Source organism: Rattus norvegicus, chromosome 9 (genome assembly GCF_021556685.1).
Source record: "Rattus norvegicus strain SHRSP/BbbUtx chromosome 9, alternate assembly SHRSP_T2T, whole genome shotgun sequence".
Lineage (NCBI taxonomy): Eukaryota > Metazoa > Chordata > Mammalia > Rodentia > Muridae > Rattus > Rattus norvegicus.
In genome coordinates this window covers 98,810,801-98,828,549 of record NC_141542.1, presented here as the reverse complement: position 1 = coordinate 98,828,549, position 17,749 = coordinate 98,810,801, and the positions used below count along the sequence as shown (strand labels likewise).

The following is a 17,749-nucleotide window of genomic DNA, read 5'->3' as shown; positions in this document are numbered from 1 at the left end:
AGCATGTATCAGCTGCCTCCTGGACTCCTTTGTGAGTGCTAACTGCCAACAGAACAAGACAAGGTTTCCGTTGATAGGGAATGTACAAGTCCTTGAAATAATAGAGATCTCTCTATTTCTCTACAAAGGCTACTTTGGTGTTATTATTTCTGGCATGCACGTTAGGACTTGTAATTATGGCCAGGTATTATTTAGAAATATTTGAAAACTCCAAGGTTAAAAAGTTGTTACCTTGATCCCATAACTTACCTTCATAATATATTTAACTGAAGAACAGTCTAAAACTAATTGGTGTGGGCTTGGAATTCTTTCTCCCAACAAATCCCTCTTAGCTGAATTTAAAAAAAAATCACGACTATTAAACTAACACTCCTGTGGTAACAACCCATGAATCACAGAGAAATAAATATGCACAGTCTTTGGAAGTACTGTTTCTAAAGTATCTTCAGTCAAAAAGTAAAAATAAACACAATGAATAGTAAGAAGCTTCTAAAGTAAATCCCTAGGGAATGATTGGCTCAAACCCCAGGGAAGGACACCCTGTGAGGAATGCTGAGAAGTACACAGAATACCAGGCCTGCCCCTACAGTAAACACAAAGACTGGGCAGTCTAAACAGTAGCTTTCCTTGGGTACAGTCAAGAGCTGAGGGGTTAAAGTACTAACCAGCAAACGTAATATGGTATGTGGGAACTTGCTTACTGCCTCAGAGTCTGCTGCCAGGAAGAACTCAGAGAAACCACAAGGAGAGGAAGGGTAAAGCTGACAGTGCAGTGAGCAAGGGATCGCAGAACCACTGGCACAGGCACACTTTCAGGCACCTCTTGGGCTCCAACTGGTTTCACAGAAGAGGACCCAGAGGAAGCATCCCTGTCACCTTAGTGACAGAAGAGATGGCCTGAAGATGTGTATCTAACACTTCATGACCACTGTGAAGGGCACAGCAGTAGCTACATTATCTCTGTGCTCACACTGGCTAGCCGGAGTCTGATGAGCTCCTAATGCGGTTGATAATATCTAGGAGACAGAGAATAGAGAGATGCATCAAATGCACAGGAAGAAAGAACCAGATAAAATGTACAGTTTAACGGAATCAGTGTCTGTGCTGGTTAGTTTTATGTCAACTTGATGCAAGCTATGTTCACTTGATAAGAAAGAACCTCAACTAATGTACCCAGAGCTGGGCAACCCTTTAGGGCACTTCTTGATTGATTATTGACATAGGAGGGACCAGTTCACTGTGGGTGGTGCCACTCCTGGACTACTGATAGACAAAGCAGGCTAGGCAAGCCGTCAGAAGCAAGCCAGTAAGCAGCACTTTCCCATGAGTTTCTGTCTCTGGTTCCTACCTTGAGGCATGGCAGCATGCGGTAGGGACTGAATTCTTGGTGAAGGTGTAGCCCAGCTGCAGTGGGCATCCGACATTTTGGAGGTGCGAGCATCATGCAGCAGCACCTGAGGACAGCAGCACCTGTGACCCGGAGCCAGATTGATTCTGTGAGACAAGCTGTCGCCTGCCACAGTGGCAGAGCTGGGGAAGCAGAACGTTTTGGAGACCAGAGGATTGTGTGTGGATCCCAGACCGTGCCTGGTTCTTCCCATGGAGGAAGAAATGATATAACCTACTCCACACTTAAGAGAACTAGGAATTTTATAGAGGCTTTGGATATTTTTAGAGACTGGATATTTTAGAGAAACTATAAAAGACACTTTGGATGTTTTAAAGAGGCTGAACTTTTAAATTGTTTGAATTTATAAAGACCATGGGACTTTTTAAAAGTTAGAGTTCTGTATATAGTGATATTAATATTAACATGCCATTCTGTGGATAGATGAGAAAGAAAAAGTTTCTAAACTGTGTGTGTGTGCGTGTGTGTGTGTGTGTGTGTGTGTGTGTGTGTGTGCGCGCGCGCGTATGTGTGTGTGTGTGTGTTGTGTAAAGTTGACTGATGCAGGGCCAGTTGTGCTGGCTGGTTTTATGCCAACCTGATATAAGTTAGAGTCATTTAGAAAGAGAGAACCTCAACTGAGAAAATAGCCCCACCAGACTGGCCAGTAGGAAAGCGTGTGGGATGTTTTCTTGATTGGTGATTGATGTGGGAGCCCTTGGGGCTGCTGGTCCTGGGTGCTGTAAGAAAGCAGGAGGAGCAAGCCAATAAGCTGTACTCCTCCATTTTAGAGGGATTTTAATCTAGCAACATGGCTACTCTGGCTGGAATACAGACACACCCTTAGCACACACCTTTAATCCCAAACAGTGAGGGTAAAGTGAGTTTGTGGATTGAAATACCCATGTTTGAAAATGATGTCTATTGAGTGGCAGACAAAGTGATGAATCAGAGAAAGATTTCACAGCATAGAATATGCCCAACTCCAGGAGAACAGTGAGAAAGAGAGGTAACATAAGAGAGCAGCAGAGAGAGGGAGGAGAGGCAGTTTTACCAGGGTGGCTTTAGAGATACATGTTGCGCAGAGAGAGAGAGAGAGAGAGAGAGAGAGAGAGAGAGAGAGAGAGAGAGAGAGAAAACGAACGAACACGAGAACAAGCTAAACACAGGGGAAGACCGAATAAGCCAGAGAATGAGAAGGAGCCAGAACATTAAAGCAAATGGCCAAAGCTGGCATGAACGATTTGGTCAGAGGTGGCAAGAGAAGTCAAATTGAATCAGTCAGCTAGGAGTGGGGTTTGAACCAGAACAGCAGAGCTGAACCAGCCAATCAGAGTTCAGAAAGAAGTAGAAAAGGTGAGCTTATTCAGCAGTAAGTCTCAGAGGCTGAAAACATTCTAGGCCTGGATGAGATTGTGTGGCACGGCTAGAAACTTCTAAGCCTAGGCCTAGGTTAGCAGACTGAGGCATTAAGCCTCAGAGACAAAAGTTACATCGAGTAGAGTAAGTGACATTTACACTCCATGACTTCTTCCGTTGCCACCTCCAGGTTCCTGCCCTGACTTCCTGTAATTGAAACAAAAAGCTGATGATCTGTGTAAATTAAAACAAACCCATTTACCCCTATATTGCTTCTGTTTATGGTGTTTTACTACAGTAACAGAAACCCTAATAACAGTCTCTGTGGGTACAACGGAAAACAAACAAATAAACCAGGATGTACTTTTCAGACAATAAAGAAATAACCAAATACAACAATGGAGACCTCAAAAATTGGCTTCAGGGTTGGTAAAATGCCTCAGTGTGTAATGTGCCTGTCAATCAAATGTGATGACCCGCATTCCATCACTGAACTCTGGGTGGAAGGACCGAGGCCACGCCCACAGGTGCCTTCACACACACACACTCACACAAACACTCACAAACACACATGCACACATGTGAATAAAAAGATAAAACAGCTTTAAAAACATTTTTTAAAGAAAACCGGTGAGTTTTGGGTAGGATGCCATGTCGGATGCTGGGAAATGCTCATTTTCTTGGATTTGACAACGGGGTTGTGTATAAGTTAGCAGGTGTCCTCTGTGTACTGGGGAGTAGAGTAACACGACATGTGCAGGTCTCAGCCAAGACAAAGCTCCCATCTGCCTTCTCCCTGGCCCAAATACACTCACCCACAAAGTCCATCCTCCCATAAGGCTGGGAAAACTGGGAACGGCACTCCCATAGACAGCGGCCACGGCAATGGTATACTAATGATTTTAATTAGTTCTGCTCCAAGGGAACTAATTTATTAAATTAATTCTGTCCAAACTTGCTTGACCACAGAATTTTACTTTCAATGAACGTTCCAAATAGCATATGGAACTGATTTCAAGAAAACTGATCTAAAACGACTTCCTGCACAGTAGTGACAGATAATAGCAAAAATTCTGTCTTTATAGGCTGCTAGATGAATTGCAATTTTGCTCTCCTCAAAACACTGTGTCACTGTCTTATCAAGATAAAAAGGAGATATTCTGAAAGGGCTTTTAAATTTATCTTTTACTTTTTTCCCCTATGGGAAAAGTCTTGAGTTTTTTAAAAAAAAAATATAAAATGCTGATCATATGATACACAGGGTTTTGTACCCTACTTTAACATTATACTCATACCATTACCACTATATTTTTCCATAGTGTTGTTTTTAACATGTGTATGACGTTAATTTCAGATTATTGTACAAATTTCATTCTACTCAAGTTTATGATATAAATTATGACTAAATAGTAGATAAACACAAATATTGGACTATTATCTCTTTGGGAAGATTGACTCTCTTGAAATAACTGAGCATAAGCCCCTTGCTTGATCCTTACCCTCGTGCCTTCCAGAAGCCAGGAAACCGACACCCTCATCAGCAGTGTGTAGAAATTATGACACAGCCACCATTAAACTGGGTGAGTTGAGAAGCATAAATAACTTTGCTAATACATGGTATGTTAGTATATGATGCACATTGTTTTGGTTTTTTTTTAATTATATGTCCAAATTGTTTTCTCTTTTATTAGTATGGATCGGTATTAACTATGGTTCTGTGAGTTTTTTACATGTTACTAGCATTCCCTGTCAAATGTTTTACGTGACTATCTACTGCTTCTCTTGAGAAAAGATGGTAATCTAGAAATAACAACCATTCACCTGTATTAGTTTATACTTTGCTTATTAAGTACTTAATTTTTATATTTCATTCAATTAGTTAGAAATGAGTATACTGTGTGTTCAGACTCATGCCTGAAAATTCCTCCCAAACAACTTCGTTCTCAACGTGCGACCTTCTAACATGTATTTATTTGACTGTATCGTGGTTGCTCACTGTAACAGAATGACAAACAAGGTCCTGGGGGTCTCAGATCTAGATGGACCCTTTGAAAGACCAATGTCAAATGCCAGGTGCTGCAGTGATTGTGAATGGAAAGAGGAATGGTCTTTAAGGTCAGGAACTACACTTGTGAGTGACAGGGGGAAGGGGGCAACATCTGACTCTGTGGAGAGGTCAGCAGTAAGCTGTGAAGCCAAAGCAGGACCGAGAGCAGAGAGCGCCTGCTTGGTCTCATGCTGGGAGGCATACTACAAAAGCTTATGCTCACAAAGTGTAGAGCAAAGCCACCTAAACCACATGACCTGTCTACACAGATGCAGGAAAAGAAATGCATGGCCTCAAAGTTTGGAGCAGAGACTGAAGGAATGGCCATTCAGAGCCTGCCCCACATGGGGCCCATACATATACAGCCACCAAAACTAGATAAGGTTGATGAAGCTAAGAAGTGCATCCTGACAGGAACTGGATATAGTTGTCTCCTGAAAGACACAGCCAGAGCATGTCAAATACAGATGCGAATGCTAGCAGCAAACCAGTGAACTCAAAATGGGACCCCCATTGGAGGACTTAGAGAAAGGATTGGAGAAGCTGAAGGGGTTTGCAACCCCATAAGAACAACAATGCCAACCAACCAGAGCTCCCAGGGACTAAACCACTACCCAAAGAGTACACATGGACAGACCCATGGCTCCAGCTGCATATGTAGCAGAGGATGGCCTTGTTGGGGCACCAATGGAAGGAGAAGTCCTTGGTCCCGCCAAGGTTGAATCCCCAGTACAGGGGAAAGTTGGGGGGTGGGAAGGGGTGTGAATTGGGAGGGGGACGGGATAAGGGGCTTATGTCTGGGAAACCAGGAAAGGGAATAACATTTGAAATGTAAATAAAAAAAAAATCCCAGTCTCTTGTCACCATGCCAGCCTTAATAGTATCCCGAGGGAAAAGCAACAGTCACTGTTTAAAAATAAAATTACGTTACTTTCTCTGAAATGTTTTACAAATGAGATGATGAATCATAAGAAAATATACTTAAAAGAGGGATAGAAGGAAAATGAGTTATTTCACTGATTGTCCAGCACAGCGCTCCTTTCCAAGTTCTTTCCACAGTTGTTTTTTAGGTAAGTGGATGAAACCTGGTCAGCTATGCCAGTACCTGCCTTTGATGGAGAAGGATCAGGAGTTGGAGATCATCCTTGGCTACACAGTAAGCTCAAGGCCAGCCTGGGCTACATGAGATCCTGCCTCAAGAGAAGGGGATGGCTTAGCGGTTAAGAGCAGTGGCTACTGTTACAGAGGACCCTGGTTTGAGTCCAGGTGGCTCACAATCATCTACTGTAACCTCAGGGAACACTGCATGCATGTGGCACACAGACATACATGCAAGCTAATTACCTATACAGATTGTTATGGTTTGAATATGCTTGGCCCAGGGAGTGGCACTATTAGGAGGTGTGGCCCTGTTGGAATAGGTGTGTTACTGTGGGTGTGGGCTTTAAGACCCTCATCCTAGCTGCCTGGAAGCCAGTGTTGTGGTAGCAGCCTTCAGATGAAGATGTAGAACTCTCAGCTCCTCCTGCACCATGCCTGCTTGCATGCTGCCATGCTCCTGCCTTGATGATAATCGACTGAAGCTCTGAACCTGTAAGCCAGCCTCAATTCAATGTTGTCTAAGAGTTGCCTTGGTCATGATGTCTGTTCACAGCAGTAAAACCCTAACTAAGACACAGATAAAAATAAATAAAATTTTTAAAAATACAGAATTAAATGTATGGCACCTCTAAAGGTATATGTATCTGATTTTTCCATCCATTACTAAATACTCACATATTTTTATTTTTTGTTAGGTATTATTTATATTTATATTAGCCTAACAATAAAGATTTATAAACAAAACATTTTCAAAGGCTGGCTCCACCCTCCTTTTCTGATCCACAAAATGCAAAAGCTTTCCTCTGCAGTTACATTCAAGTCTCTAAAACCACTCTGAAATGGTAGGCGCATCTTAGGATGCTTCTGGCTAAAGATCCCCCTACACCAGAGGTTCTCAACCAGTGGGTCTCAACCGCTTGGGAAGGGGTATCAAATGACTCTTTCACAGGGGTGGCGTGAGACCGTAGGAAAACACACCGGACTTCCTGGTTTCCACACTGTCTTTGGAAGCCTTATAACCAGCCTGGGAAAACTTGCTGAATGAGAACTAACGGGTGGGTTTGCAAGACCTTGGCAGAATGCTCCAAACTGACCACTGCAACTTGCTAGCCAAAAGCCAGGCATCCTGGCCCTGCCGACCCATGCTCCGATAAGCAAGAATGTCCGTCCATCACCAGTTTCACAGTGCCTTGCTATACAATGAGATCACATTGCATCACAGCTCACAACCCCGGCACTCATTACTCCAGTCTGTTACAACACACTACTTCAACTCTGCTGTGTGCTCACTCTTGTCCCTATCTCTGTGCACACTGCTGCTGCCAGGCCTGCCCTCCTTAAATCCAAGGGCTACACTATGTGCTCTCATCATGAAGTGCTGTCTGGTACCTGGTTAGTTTTTAGCTCCTGTTTGCAGAAGGCTGCTTCCAGATTCACAAAACATAGCTCATGTCGCCCCCCCCACCCCACGTACATATACAATCCTACTGCCACCTGCACTGGTGTCAGTTCTGTTCTCAGGGCTGTGACCAAACCCTGACAAGTGGAGGGAGGACATGCTTATTCCGACTTAGTTGAGATAATACAGACCCAGGCAGGGAAAGCATAGCAGGAAGGAGAGGTGGCTGGGCACGCTGGGTTGGTTCAAGGTCAGGAAAGAGAAATCCATGAATACTGTAGTTCTGTGCTTCCAGGAACCTAGTCCATGGGATGTTTAAAGCTTCCTAGACATGAAGGTACCATGAAGATTTAGCATCTGTTCGGGTTAACCACTGAGATCATGCACCACAGTACCATTCCACCGGAACTGTTTAACTACAGGGCTTCTTCCCGGCTTCTCCGTATTCTTCCCTTTCTCCATGTTCAGTTTGAAAGCAAGGGCTGGCTTAGACATAACCCCTTACTTCTCTGTTCACAACAACACTCAACACAGCTCTCCAGAATGGCTTTGACATGTCTGAACATTGTACAGTTTCTGAAGCCCCAGAGCTTCCATGTCTGTGAAGCTCTAAGAACATTCCCCACTCTCTCACACCCGCTGAGCTACTCCCGCATACCTGAAATTATGGTTACCTGTGCTGCACGGTAGGTAGCACACATATACTTTATAAGATACTGTGAAGCTTTTGAGGGCAGGTCCCTGATGTTATAATTACTTCTGGAGAGGTGATATCAACTACGTATAGACATAACCAGAGACAGAGACATGTTCTAGGGCGCCTCCCGTCCTCTGCTTGATGTTCATTCTGTACCTGGACAGTGAAGTTACCTACGTGATGTATAACAATGTCTACATAAATGCTGCTTCTTAGTAACTCACACTAGGACAATAATTAAATATCTATGTCCAACTTCATATGCCAAACCCAGAGCAAAGAAAGCAAAATAAGAATACTGATTCTTAGATAATAATTTGTAAAAAAAAAAAAAAATTCTTCCGGAAGTTGTGTTAAATACTACAAAACCATAGGCTTTGCTGCTGGAGGGACTGATCCAGTAGGATTCGAACCTGAGTCCTTCGATTCCAAGGGAAATCTGTGTGGAGGTTCACGGCCAAGACTTTAATAGATGATGATACAATGTGTACTTTACAGACATGAATTCCAAAGTTAATTTTTCTGGTGTACTTAAGTTTATTTATTTTGTCTTTGGACGTTTCTTGGCTTTACTGCTCAGGCACAAAGCTCAGTGGGCCTATAAAAAGAACAGTTAACAGTGCATCCAGTCTGGCACCTTGGGAGCTCAGGCTGTGGGACGACGGCATCACATCCCCTTCTTTGAGATCACAATCTGCACCGCTTTCACTTATCTACCCTTTTTATAAAGTATTCAGGGCTTAATTTGCTACAAATAGTCCTTCTTCAGACCGCCTTGCCACGAGGCTGGTTTTAAAATAACTGCAGAGTACACGGCTCTTACCTCGGTCCCAGATGCTGGCTCTTAACGCTCGTTCCAGCTGCTCCTCCTCGCTCAGGCCTGCTGTGTAGATGTCATAGTTCCTGTAAGTTGCTTCATAGTTCACTGGTCGGCCATCTGTATAGCGATTCTGATATCCGGAGGGGCCTATGGGCATAATCAAAAGGTTACAGACCCCGGTAACGGACTTGTCTTTTGCTTCAGAACTGTGGCTTTGTAAATGCCAAGGCAGCCCTACGCGTAGTTCATGTCACTATTTTGAGTGTAATAATGAACTTCTAATCTAGCGAGGATGGCACATGGAAAAGTCTCCCACGAGAGTAGCCAGCTATGAACCTGTCACTCTACAGCCTCTGTGTCCAACACGGGCCTGGACATAAATAAGATCTTACATGCTAATGAGGAGGAGAAACAAGAACTTAGAAGGCAGCTACAAGTGCTGGAGAAGAGACCAGGATGGGCTTTGTGGAGTATGTTTATCACTTTAGAGCATTTCCCGTAAAGTCCCAACTTGACTGGGGACAGTGCTAGAGAGCGGCTGAGAACGCTTTACTGTTGTGTGGCTCCAGCCAAAAGGAGACAACCAATGAATGCTTCGTCCATACACAGAGTGCACCTGCTGGGTACTCTACTTCACAACTGACAAGACTGAGGCGGATGGGCGAACTGCTCCCACTGCAACTAGCATCACTCTGCTTCCAATCAGTATTGCTTTCAAAAGCCTGCTTACTCAACAGGACAAGAGATAACATGGTCATTAAATAATGGTCTACACACTAAACAGACAGCAGTTAATAAAGAAAAGGCAGCAAAGAAACACGGAATGCTTTTGCAAAAGTAATTCCATCCCATTTTTGTCAGTTTGAGTCTAGTCCTTGTGTCTTCTTTTCATTGTCAATGGTTACAGAATTGGTTTGAAGAGGTTTGGGTTTTTTGTCTGTAGAGAAGTCTGGGGTAATGAGAGACGTTATCTCCTGTTCTTTGCTCCCCTCTATCCTGCCATTGTCATATCTTTTGAGGAGAATGTTTCCAGTCTTAATTAACATACTTGGTTGTTGATGAAAATCCATAAGCTACGGTGTCCTACACCTCCGTGCCATCCTTGCTGGGCATGAATGAGTGCTCTGCGTTTAGTAAAACTACAGAAAAGCACAGAACTTGGTTGAGGGAAATTTCACATTCAGAAATTTGGAACAAGCTATTTTTAAATTTATTTTCGAACTTATTATTATACAAATTCTTTGACTGTGTATGACTTTCTAGATAAAAATTCAATTTAGCTTTACTTGTGACACAAAGGCTCCTTACTGCAGATTAATATTACTGCAGATTAATATTACTGCAGGTTAATATTACTGCAGATTAATATGTACTCAGTTTTTGTTGAGCTTTGCCTTCATTTCCCCAACTTCCTTGCCCTCCACATCCAAGACTAAGAGGGAAATTTTCATAACCAGCAAAACTCAATGACCTGAGGCTCTTCAGCATCCCCGCGTCCAGACACTACATGCGCCTGCAAAGCCTTACAACCCAGCGATGCGTTAGTGAAATGAAGTTCACAGCTCTGATCACATGAACATTATAAAATCTTAACTTGATACTTGAAAGACAAAAGGTGGGGACAAAGAATGAAGAAAACAGTGTTTTAAGTGGGAAGGACTGGTGTGCTAATGGTTCTGTACCATCAATCATAAATCACCGTGACGACCAAAGAATGCCATATCTAATATGTAATGGAACCCTGAAACGACACGTTTCAACAACTCTTCTTCTAATGGCCCAATCAGATGTATTAAAGTCTTCATAATAATCAAGGGCAGAGGAATTTGACAACCAGTGCTTAGGAGAAATAAGTTTAAATCATATCTTGTGATGAGTACTTTTTAAGTTATATACTTCGACTCTGTAATAAAAAACAAAACAAAACCAAACCCCCAAAGCTTTTCTGGTTATCATTACTTCATTAACTGCTCCATCTGGTCCTTATATACATTCCAGGACTTCATACCAAAGATCAAGGAAAATGACACAGATTAGAAAAATTGGTAACAGCTTTGAAAACATTCGTTCGTTTCTTTGACCTCTAAGGAGTTTCCCAGATGAAGGTGGGCATGTTAAGAATAAATCTCTATGTGCGACAGATACGTTTGCTTGCATCAGAGTCGCTAAGATGACCATTAGCCTGGCCACCTGGGCCCTCTGTAGTGCTGTCTTTGAAGAAATCCAATCACTCCACAGGAAGGAACATAAATATGTTAATCTCACAGGACATCAAAAAGGAAGGTTAAAAAGGAGCTTGGATTCCTGCCTCGAATTTTCCAGTCTGTGCCAATGTCTCTCACGGAGAAAGGGAGAAAGGGAGAAAGAGGCAATGGAGGGGTTTTCTTCTCTGTCTTTAAAAATGTAAGTAAATGTGGCAAGGAGGGATGGGGGAAGGGAGGGAAGGAGAGAGAGAGAGGGGGGGGGGGAACAGAGTTAATTTATTTCCTAAAGTTCAATTGTCATATAGTATGTGTGGACCTCACATCCCCACACAACAGAAAAGCAGGACAATGGATCACAAACTTGAACCCTGTCCCAGCCCTTCCCTTAGCTACCTGATGTGACCCAATACCCAGCCTTCCTAAGCTCCGCCTTCCAGCTGTTAGGCAAGATGTCTGGACCAGGAAGTCCATGGTAGGCCATATCTGTGCACACCCACGGTTGGTAGTACTAGCCTCCTCACCCAGAAAAGGGCTGCTGAGGTGTGTGTGTGTGTGTGTGTGTGTGTGTGTGTTGTTTTTTGTTTTTTGAGACAAGGTTTCTCTAACAACCCTGGCTGTCCTAGAACTCGATCCATAGACCAAGCTGGCCTTGAACTCAGAGATCTGCCTGCTTCTGCCTCCCAATGCTGGGGCCTCTGTTATTACTTTTTAAAGCTGGGTTCTGGGGATGGAACTTGAGTCCTTATGTTTGGGCAGTAAACTCTCTCCCCAGACTCTACTGTTATTTCTTGTGGAGATTTACTGAAGTGAACCAGAAGAGAAACCCCTTTTTCCTCTAGCAACATCAAGCTGTTAGCTTCCTTGTCCTAAGCCTTGTCAACAAGAAGCACCACAATGGGAGGGAGAACCGTGGGGGTTCTCCTGACTGCTCTGCTCCTCTCCTGGTTCCACAGGCCAGGAAACACTTCTCTATTACTCACTGTAAACTGTTGTCTACAAAGGAAAGACAACGTGCTCCTCCAGGGACTACAGTTGTTATCTCTGTCCATAATGGCTGTTCAATCACACCATCTCAGCTCAGCTGATAACCACCACTTAATCCAGACCAAGCAGAGGGAGAAGCAAAGCACCGTCTTGAGGCAGAGACAGAACCATTGTCTACTGCTCCCAAGTCTAAGGCCCCATCATTAAGGTCATAGCTTTTAGTCCTAATCTTATCACCTGAGTAGTTGGTGGTGGTGGTGGTGGTGGTGGTGATGTGTGAGTGTGTGAGTGTGTGTGTGTGTGTGTGTGTGTGTGTGTGTGTATGTGTGTAGGAGATTGATCCCAGTCCACCCCTTCTGATCTCATTATGTGGGTGAATTTCAGGCTATTCAGGTGACTCATGCATGATGTAAATCAGGATGGACAGTCATGAGCCAAGGCTTGAGGACTGTGGGGAGTATGGAGTCAGATTACTTCTAAGACTATCACACTATGGATTCAATACTTCAGCACACTCTGGACAATGCCCAACAGGCCATTTCTGATTCTGCTTCCCTCCATGGGAAGTCCTCTCTATGACTGCTTTCCTTAACTTGTAGTCACCTGTCAAAACCCAGTACTCCACTCTTCCTCTGTGCAGCCTCATGGATGGCAACTCTCCCTCAACTAGAGCGCTGAAACCTGCCTGCACACTAATAGTGCTGTCTGGACCTCTGCTTGGAAGGTGCAAAAGGGGACGAGTGAGTCCTCTGTAGAGATCTAGTAGCAGAGTGGAGAAAATGTGTGAAAATGTGTCTTGGCCATCATATAATAGGTCCTACTGGATTGTGAATGCTTAGGAAAAGGAAGTAAGGGCGCTTTCCAGGCTGCATGGGGCAGTCAGAAAAGCAGCCCAGAGCAGGCTCCCTGAGTGCACAAGACTTCCAGAAGCTAGAGATGCAACCTGGCCAGCAGAGGAGGTGAAAATCCAGCAGACACTAAGATTATTAGCTGGCCATGTACATCACACCACGGCTCGGCGTCCATCTTCAGCTAGTTAGTCTGACAGTCTCTTGTTTCATCTTCTCAAATATAGCCACCCCTATATACCCACCTATACATATCCATACCTATATACCTGTCCTATATACCCAGACCTATATACTTGCCCCTCCTCTGCATCCTCTGAAAGAGAGATTGTTGTTCTTTGTTTTTCTCTCTTACAGGATCTGTAACAGCACTCTCTGCAGTGTGAACTTGCAGGGTGCTGCTGAATAAAACAGTCTGTGACTTAATAACATTGTATGAGGAAATAAATGCAAAGTAGTGTGTGTGTGTGTGTGTGTGTGTGTGTGTGTGTGCATGTATGTGTATATGTATACACTACATGTACAAAGTGTTAACTTTTTCATCTCTGTGGCAAATACCCGAGAGAGAACCTTAAAAGGTTGGAGGTGTTATTGGACCTTTGTGGAGGGGGAAGAGAAAGGGAGGAAGGGAGAGGGAGAAAGCCTATCTTTGTGGGCTTCATTCTTTTTTCTCTTTTATTTCAGGGGTCTTTAGCCTACTAGATGTTATCACCCACATTCAAAGAAGGTCGTGCCCCTTCAGTTAATCGAGTATGGAAAAGACCTCACAGACATGCCTAGATTTGCCCTTTACTGATCTTTTAGGCGGACCTCAATTGAGTCAGACTGACAGTCAAGATCCATCATGTATAGATGAACAACAATTCTTTGTACCTATTACAGGGACCTAGGTAAGCCAGGAACCAAACCAAAACAAAACTATAACCCACTGTCTGAATCCAACACATGCTTTACTTTCATAGGACAATGCCTGCTCTCATGATTCCAGAAAGAGCTGGCTAGTTAGAATGGAGCCAATTTTAGTAAAGCCAAAAATATTAGCTATTTGGTACTTCCTACAAAAGGCTTCCAGCCTCAAATCTAATCTATTGCTATTGTTACCTGGTATGACTAAACAGTGTATAATGTGAACAGATGTTGTGAGAAGTCTGACTTATGTAAAGACACAGAAATGTTATGTGATTATGTTTTTGTTTTGATCCCAGGTGTCGGGATGGGGCTGCTTCTGTAGCTAACTATGATTTGTCTCGTGCTCTGGCAGGGGTGTGACTTTGTCAGCTGAAGATGGTTTCCATCTGGAATTCTGGGGAATTCTGAATTCTTCAGAGGGTATAAAAAGGCCAGAGCCTGAAGAACCTTGGCTGCTGCTCCCCCTGCTGCTGTTGGCTGCTGTTGTAGCAGTTTATCCAGTTTGGTCTTTGACCAAAGAGAAGGGGAGAAGAAATTGGATATCCTGACTTGACTCTCCTAATCAGTGGCAGTTAATCTAATGAGATTGGCTCCCCTTTTCCCTCTAATCTTCTTTCTCTCCTACCTAGTATTGGGGGGGTGGAAGGGATGGGGGTGAAGAGGGTGGTAAAGATGAAGAATCCAATAATGTAGCCAAAAGTCTGGTTACAACACGTTGCAGTCATCCACGTTAAGATGTCAGCTGCAGTTCTGCTGAGAAATCTCTTCCAGGCAACTGACTGCTGCCAACTGTATACTCAAAGAACAAGAGTCAGGGGCGTTCTCTAGAGTTCTTCTAATGTGGGCAGGTAACAGGGGCATGACCTTGTGGTGATTTGATTTCATACCAAAGGACCCACTTCTAAATACCGTCAGGGTAGGGCTAGGATTTCAACATAAGCACCCAAAGCGAGACACGTTCAGTCTGTTGCACCACGATACCCAGTACCTACCACTGAATCACCCACCCAACATCCACAGTACCCGGTTCTCCTTCCATGCAGGAGTTGAGTCTTCAGTTGTGTAGATAATTGGTATGAAGAGGCTACACGTTTCATCTGACTGAGCTGTTTGGAGACAGGACCTTTGCAGAGTGTGGAGCTCGCCCCCAATCCTACACAACACACTCATGTACACACATGCACGCACACTTGTTCCGGTCTCTGGCCAATGAGATGCTATGTACTGCTGCCACAGGCCTCTTTGAGCTAGGAAGAGCATCACCAGAACTGGGCTGAAGCCAGGACCATGCCCTGTTCTTTAATTCAAAGCTGTCAGCTACATAACTTTGTTCTTTAAAGCTGATGTATTCTCACAGGCAGGAACAGACAGGTTGTAAGTGAAAACAAGCCTTAGGTATGGGCAGGAGGTCCTTTCCATCTTTCTGTAGAGAAATTCTGAAAAATATATTCTATTCTTTAAGTTGGATGCTATTAAAGCCCATCTTCGTGTCTCAGGGCAAGCTAGAGCCTCCCTGAATATGGAGATGTGAGAACTGGGGAGCTGTATCCCCGTGACTAATCCTCACACTCTGCCAGAGGAACTCTTGGGTGACTTGGGGGTAATATGGACCTTACTGTACACAAGAGGCCTTACACCAATCAGGCAATTGGACCATGACAGAGTTACTGTCTTCCCTAATCTTCCTTAACAACCAGTCTCATGTACCCTGGTTTACCCACATCCCATTCGGCTTCCAGGAAGAGTCAAGGTACAGTTGTGTGCCATGTGAGCTATTCCACATCCAGAATGAATGCTGTCTTAAAGCAGCTCCATGCCCTTAAGTGTGTAGCTCTAAACCCAGTTAAAATGTACTGAATGTCACGAACTTACCCGCATTATTAAAGTGGTACTGCTGTCCTGAAGACCCAGCGTTGGAGATAAAAATGCCTAAACAGGAAGGAAACCAACATTTACACAGAAGTCATCAAGTTTTAACAGCTAATCTTCCAACTCATGCAGTTCTTCATGAGAAAGCCCACGGTCACTTCAAATGATTTTTAGACAACTGGTAAAACAAACTTCATTTATTTACAGCCAGCTCTTTAGGAAACTCTGTGTGTGTGTGTGTGTGTGTGTGTGTGTGTGTGTGTGTGTGTGTGTGTGTGTGTGTGTCCGGGGGGTGTTAAAACCCTAATTTACATGCACTGGGGTTCCTTAAAGGTCCTACGTAACTTCAGCTTCACAGGGCACCAGGCTTGGACTCAGAAGCCATTGTAAAGTCAGAGATGCTGTAGTGGGAAAAAGCCTTCTTCAACAAAGGCATCAAGAGAACCACATCCCTACCCTTCCTCAGGGAATTTCTCTGACATAGGTAAACCAGACAGAGAGGCCTGGGGCACACTGTCAGGATGACCCACTTGTTTTGGAAGCATAAAACAGCAGGCTCCAAATTCTTGGTCATTTTCTAACAAGTTACTGGGTCCTTAATTAATTCTAGGTTAACTTTCATCCTTTCTCTGTTTTCACTAGAACACAATCCGCAGGCTGTTTTTCAAACTTAATTTTCTTTTGTGTCACTTAAAAAACAGTTTGATGTAAAAATGTCTGCACATGGTCCTAAGCCCCCAGCCCCCCAAAAGTTAAATGCTATAATTGTGGGAAAAATCCTTTTTGAAAATTAAACCAACCGTGTGTCTAAATTTTGCGGTTTGTCCACAGAAAGTTTCAAGAACCACTAAACCTAAAAATCAGGAAAGTGGATCAAGACGGTGCACTTCCCCCCTTGTCAGCATCCACTGGCAAAGAGGCACTGTTAAACTGTGTGTTCAGAGGATGGGGCGCCATGAGCAAAGGCGGCCCCCGCTGCTTCCTCCAAGCGCATGCACGCAGGCTACGGTAGCAGGCAAATGTGTGGAGATGGGAATCTGTGTAGCTGCAGCCCAGACTGTGAAAAGCACCCAAAGTGAACACGACCTGCCCATGAAGGCTGCTGAGCAGTGCCCAGAAAGCTTTCAAACGCCATGAATATTATATGGTCCTCAAGAACAACAGTCATTGGCACAACTGTGAAAACAAATTATTTATGGTTCAAGAAAAGGTAAAATAGTCTCAGAAGATTTCCCATGAATAAAAGATGAAGTATTAGAATGCACATGGTCTATAAGACAACTGTTTGCAGAATAGTTGCCTTACAAGTCAGAATCAGTACAGTGTTTTATATTAAAGGGTCTTGAATGCATTCACTACTAAATAAAACATTTTCATTGAACATCAATTTAGAGGGGGAGAAAACAAAGAGAAAGGGTAAGGAAAATAAAAAGTCTGGGCCAACGGGGCTGGGGATTTAGCTCAGTGGTAGAGCGCTTACCTAGGAAGCGCAAGGCCCTGGGTTCGGTCCCCAGCTCCGAAAAAAAGAACCAAAAAAAAAAAAAAAAAAAAAAAAGTCTGGGCCAAATCTCGAGAGATTGATGACATGGCCGGGCCTCTTGTGAATGGAATGCCTTGCCCACCAAGGACCAAGTGGTCATTCAGTACTCTTCAAGTTACTCCAGGCTAGGTTTGGTTTCTTATTGTAACCTTGCCAGCCGTGTCTATTAATTCAAGGAATATTATAAAATATGTTATTGCAAGCTAACCCTGTGAGGAAAACCAAGGTTTTCTGTGAACACATGAAGGCTGGGGTATAAGTCTATACCGGCATTTGCTCCTTAAGAATACCCCAGAATACAAACTTGGGGTTCTCATTCGTGGAGCAATGTGATAAACATGACAGCTGTTTTGTTATCTCTTGGTTTAAAGACAAATCTGAGTACGTTAGGACATTTCTAAAATACACTGCAAGGAATCCTGGGGCTGCTTATGCACACATCAGAGGGAGGATGAGCGTCTCCCTGTTGTCAGGATGAAGGTGTTTGTTCTGTACCTGCACATGCATCCATGATTTTCTTCAGAGGCCCCTGAGTGTACATCAGTCCAACGAGAATGCCGGCCAGATGCCCAGCAAAGGAAGTCC

General features: G+C 43.8%; 1 protein-coding gene across 2 annotated transcripts in view; it reads right to left on the bottom strand.

Annotated features, from left to right (window-relative positions):
* The window catches only part of Rhbdd1 (rhomboid domain containing 1), a 118,422-nt gene that overhangs the window by 43,247 nt on the left and 57,426 nt on the right, over positions 1 to 17,749 (bottom strand). For both annotated transcript variants that reach the window (NM_001432019.1, NM_001024891.2), the window contains exons 4-6: positions 17,660 to 17,748; positions 15,628 to 15,684; positions 8,814 to 8,957 (exon numbers count right to left, since the gene is read on the bottom strand). In NM_001432019.1, coding sequence (NP_001418948.1) covers positions 8,814 to 8,957; positions 15,628 to 15,684; positions 17,660 to 17,748 — 290 coding nt within the window. The remainder of the gene's footprint in view (positions 1 to 8,813; positions 8,958 to 15,627; positions 15,685 to 17,659; position 17,749) is intronic.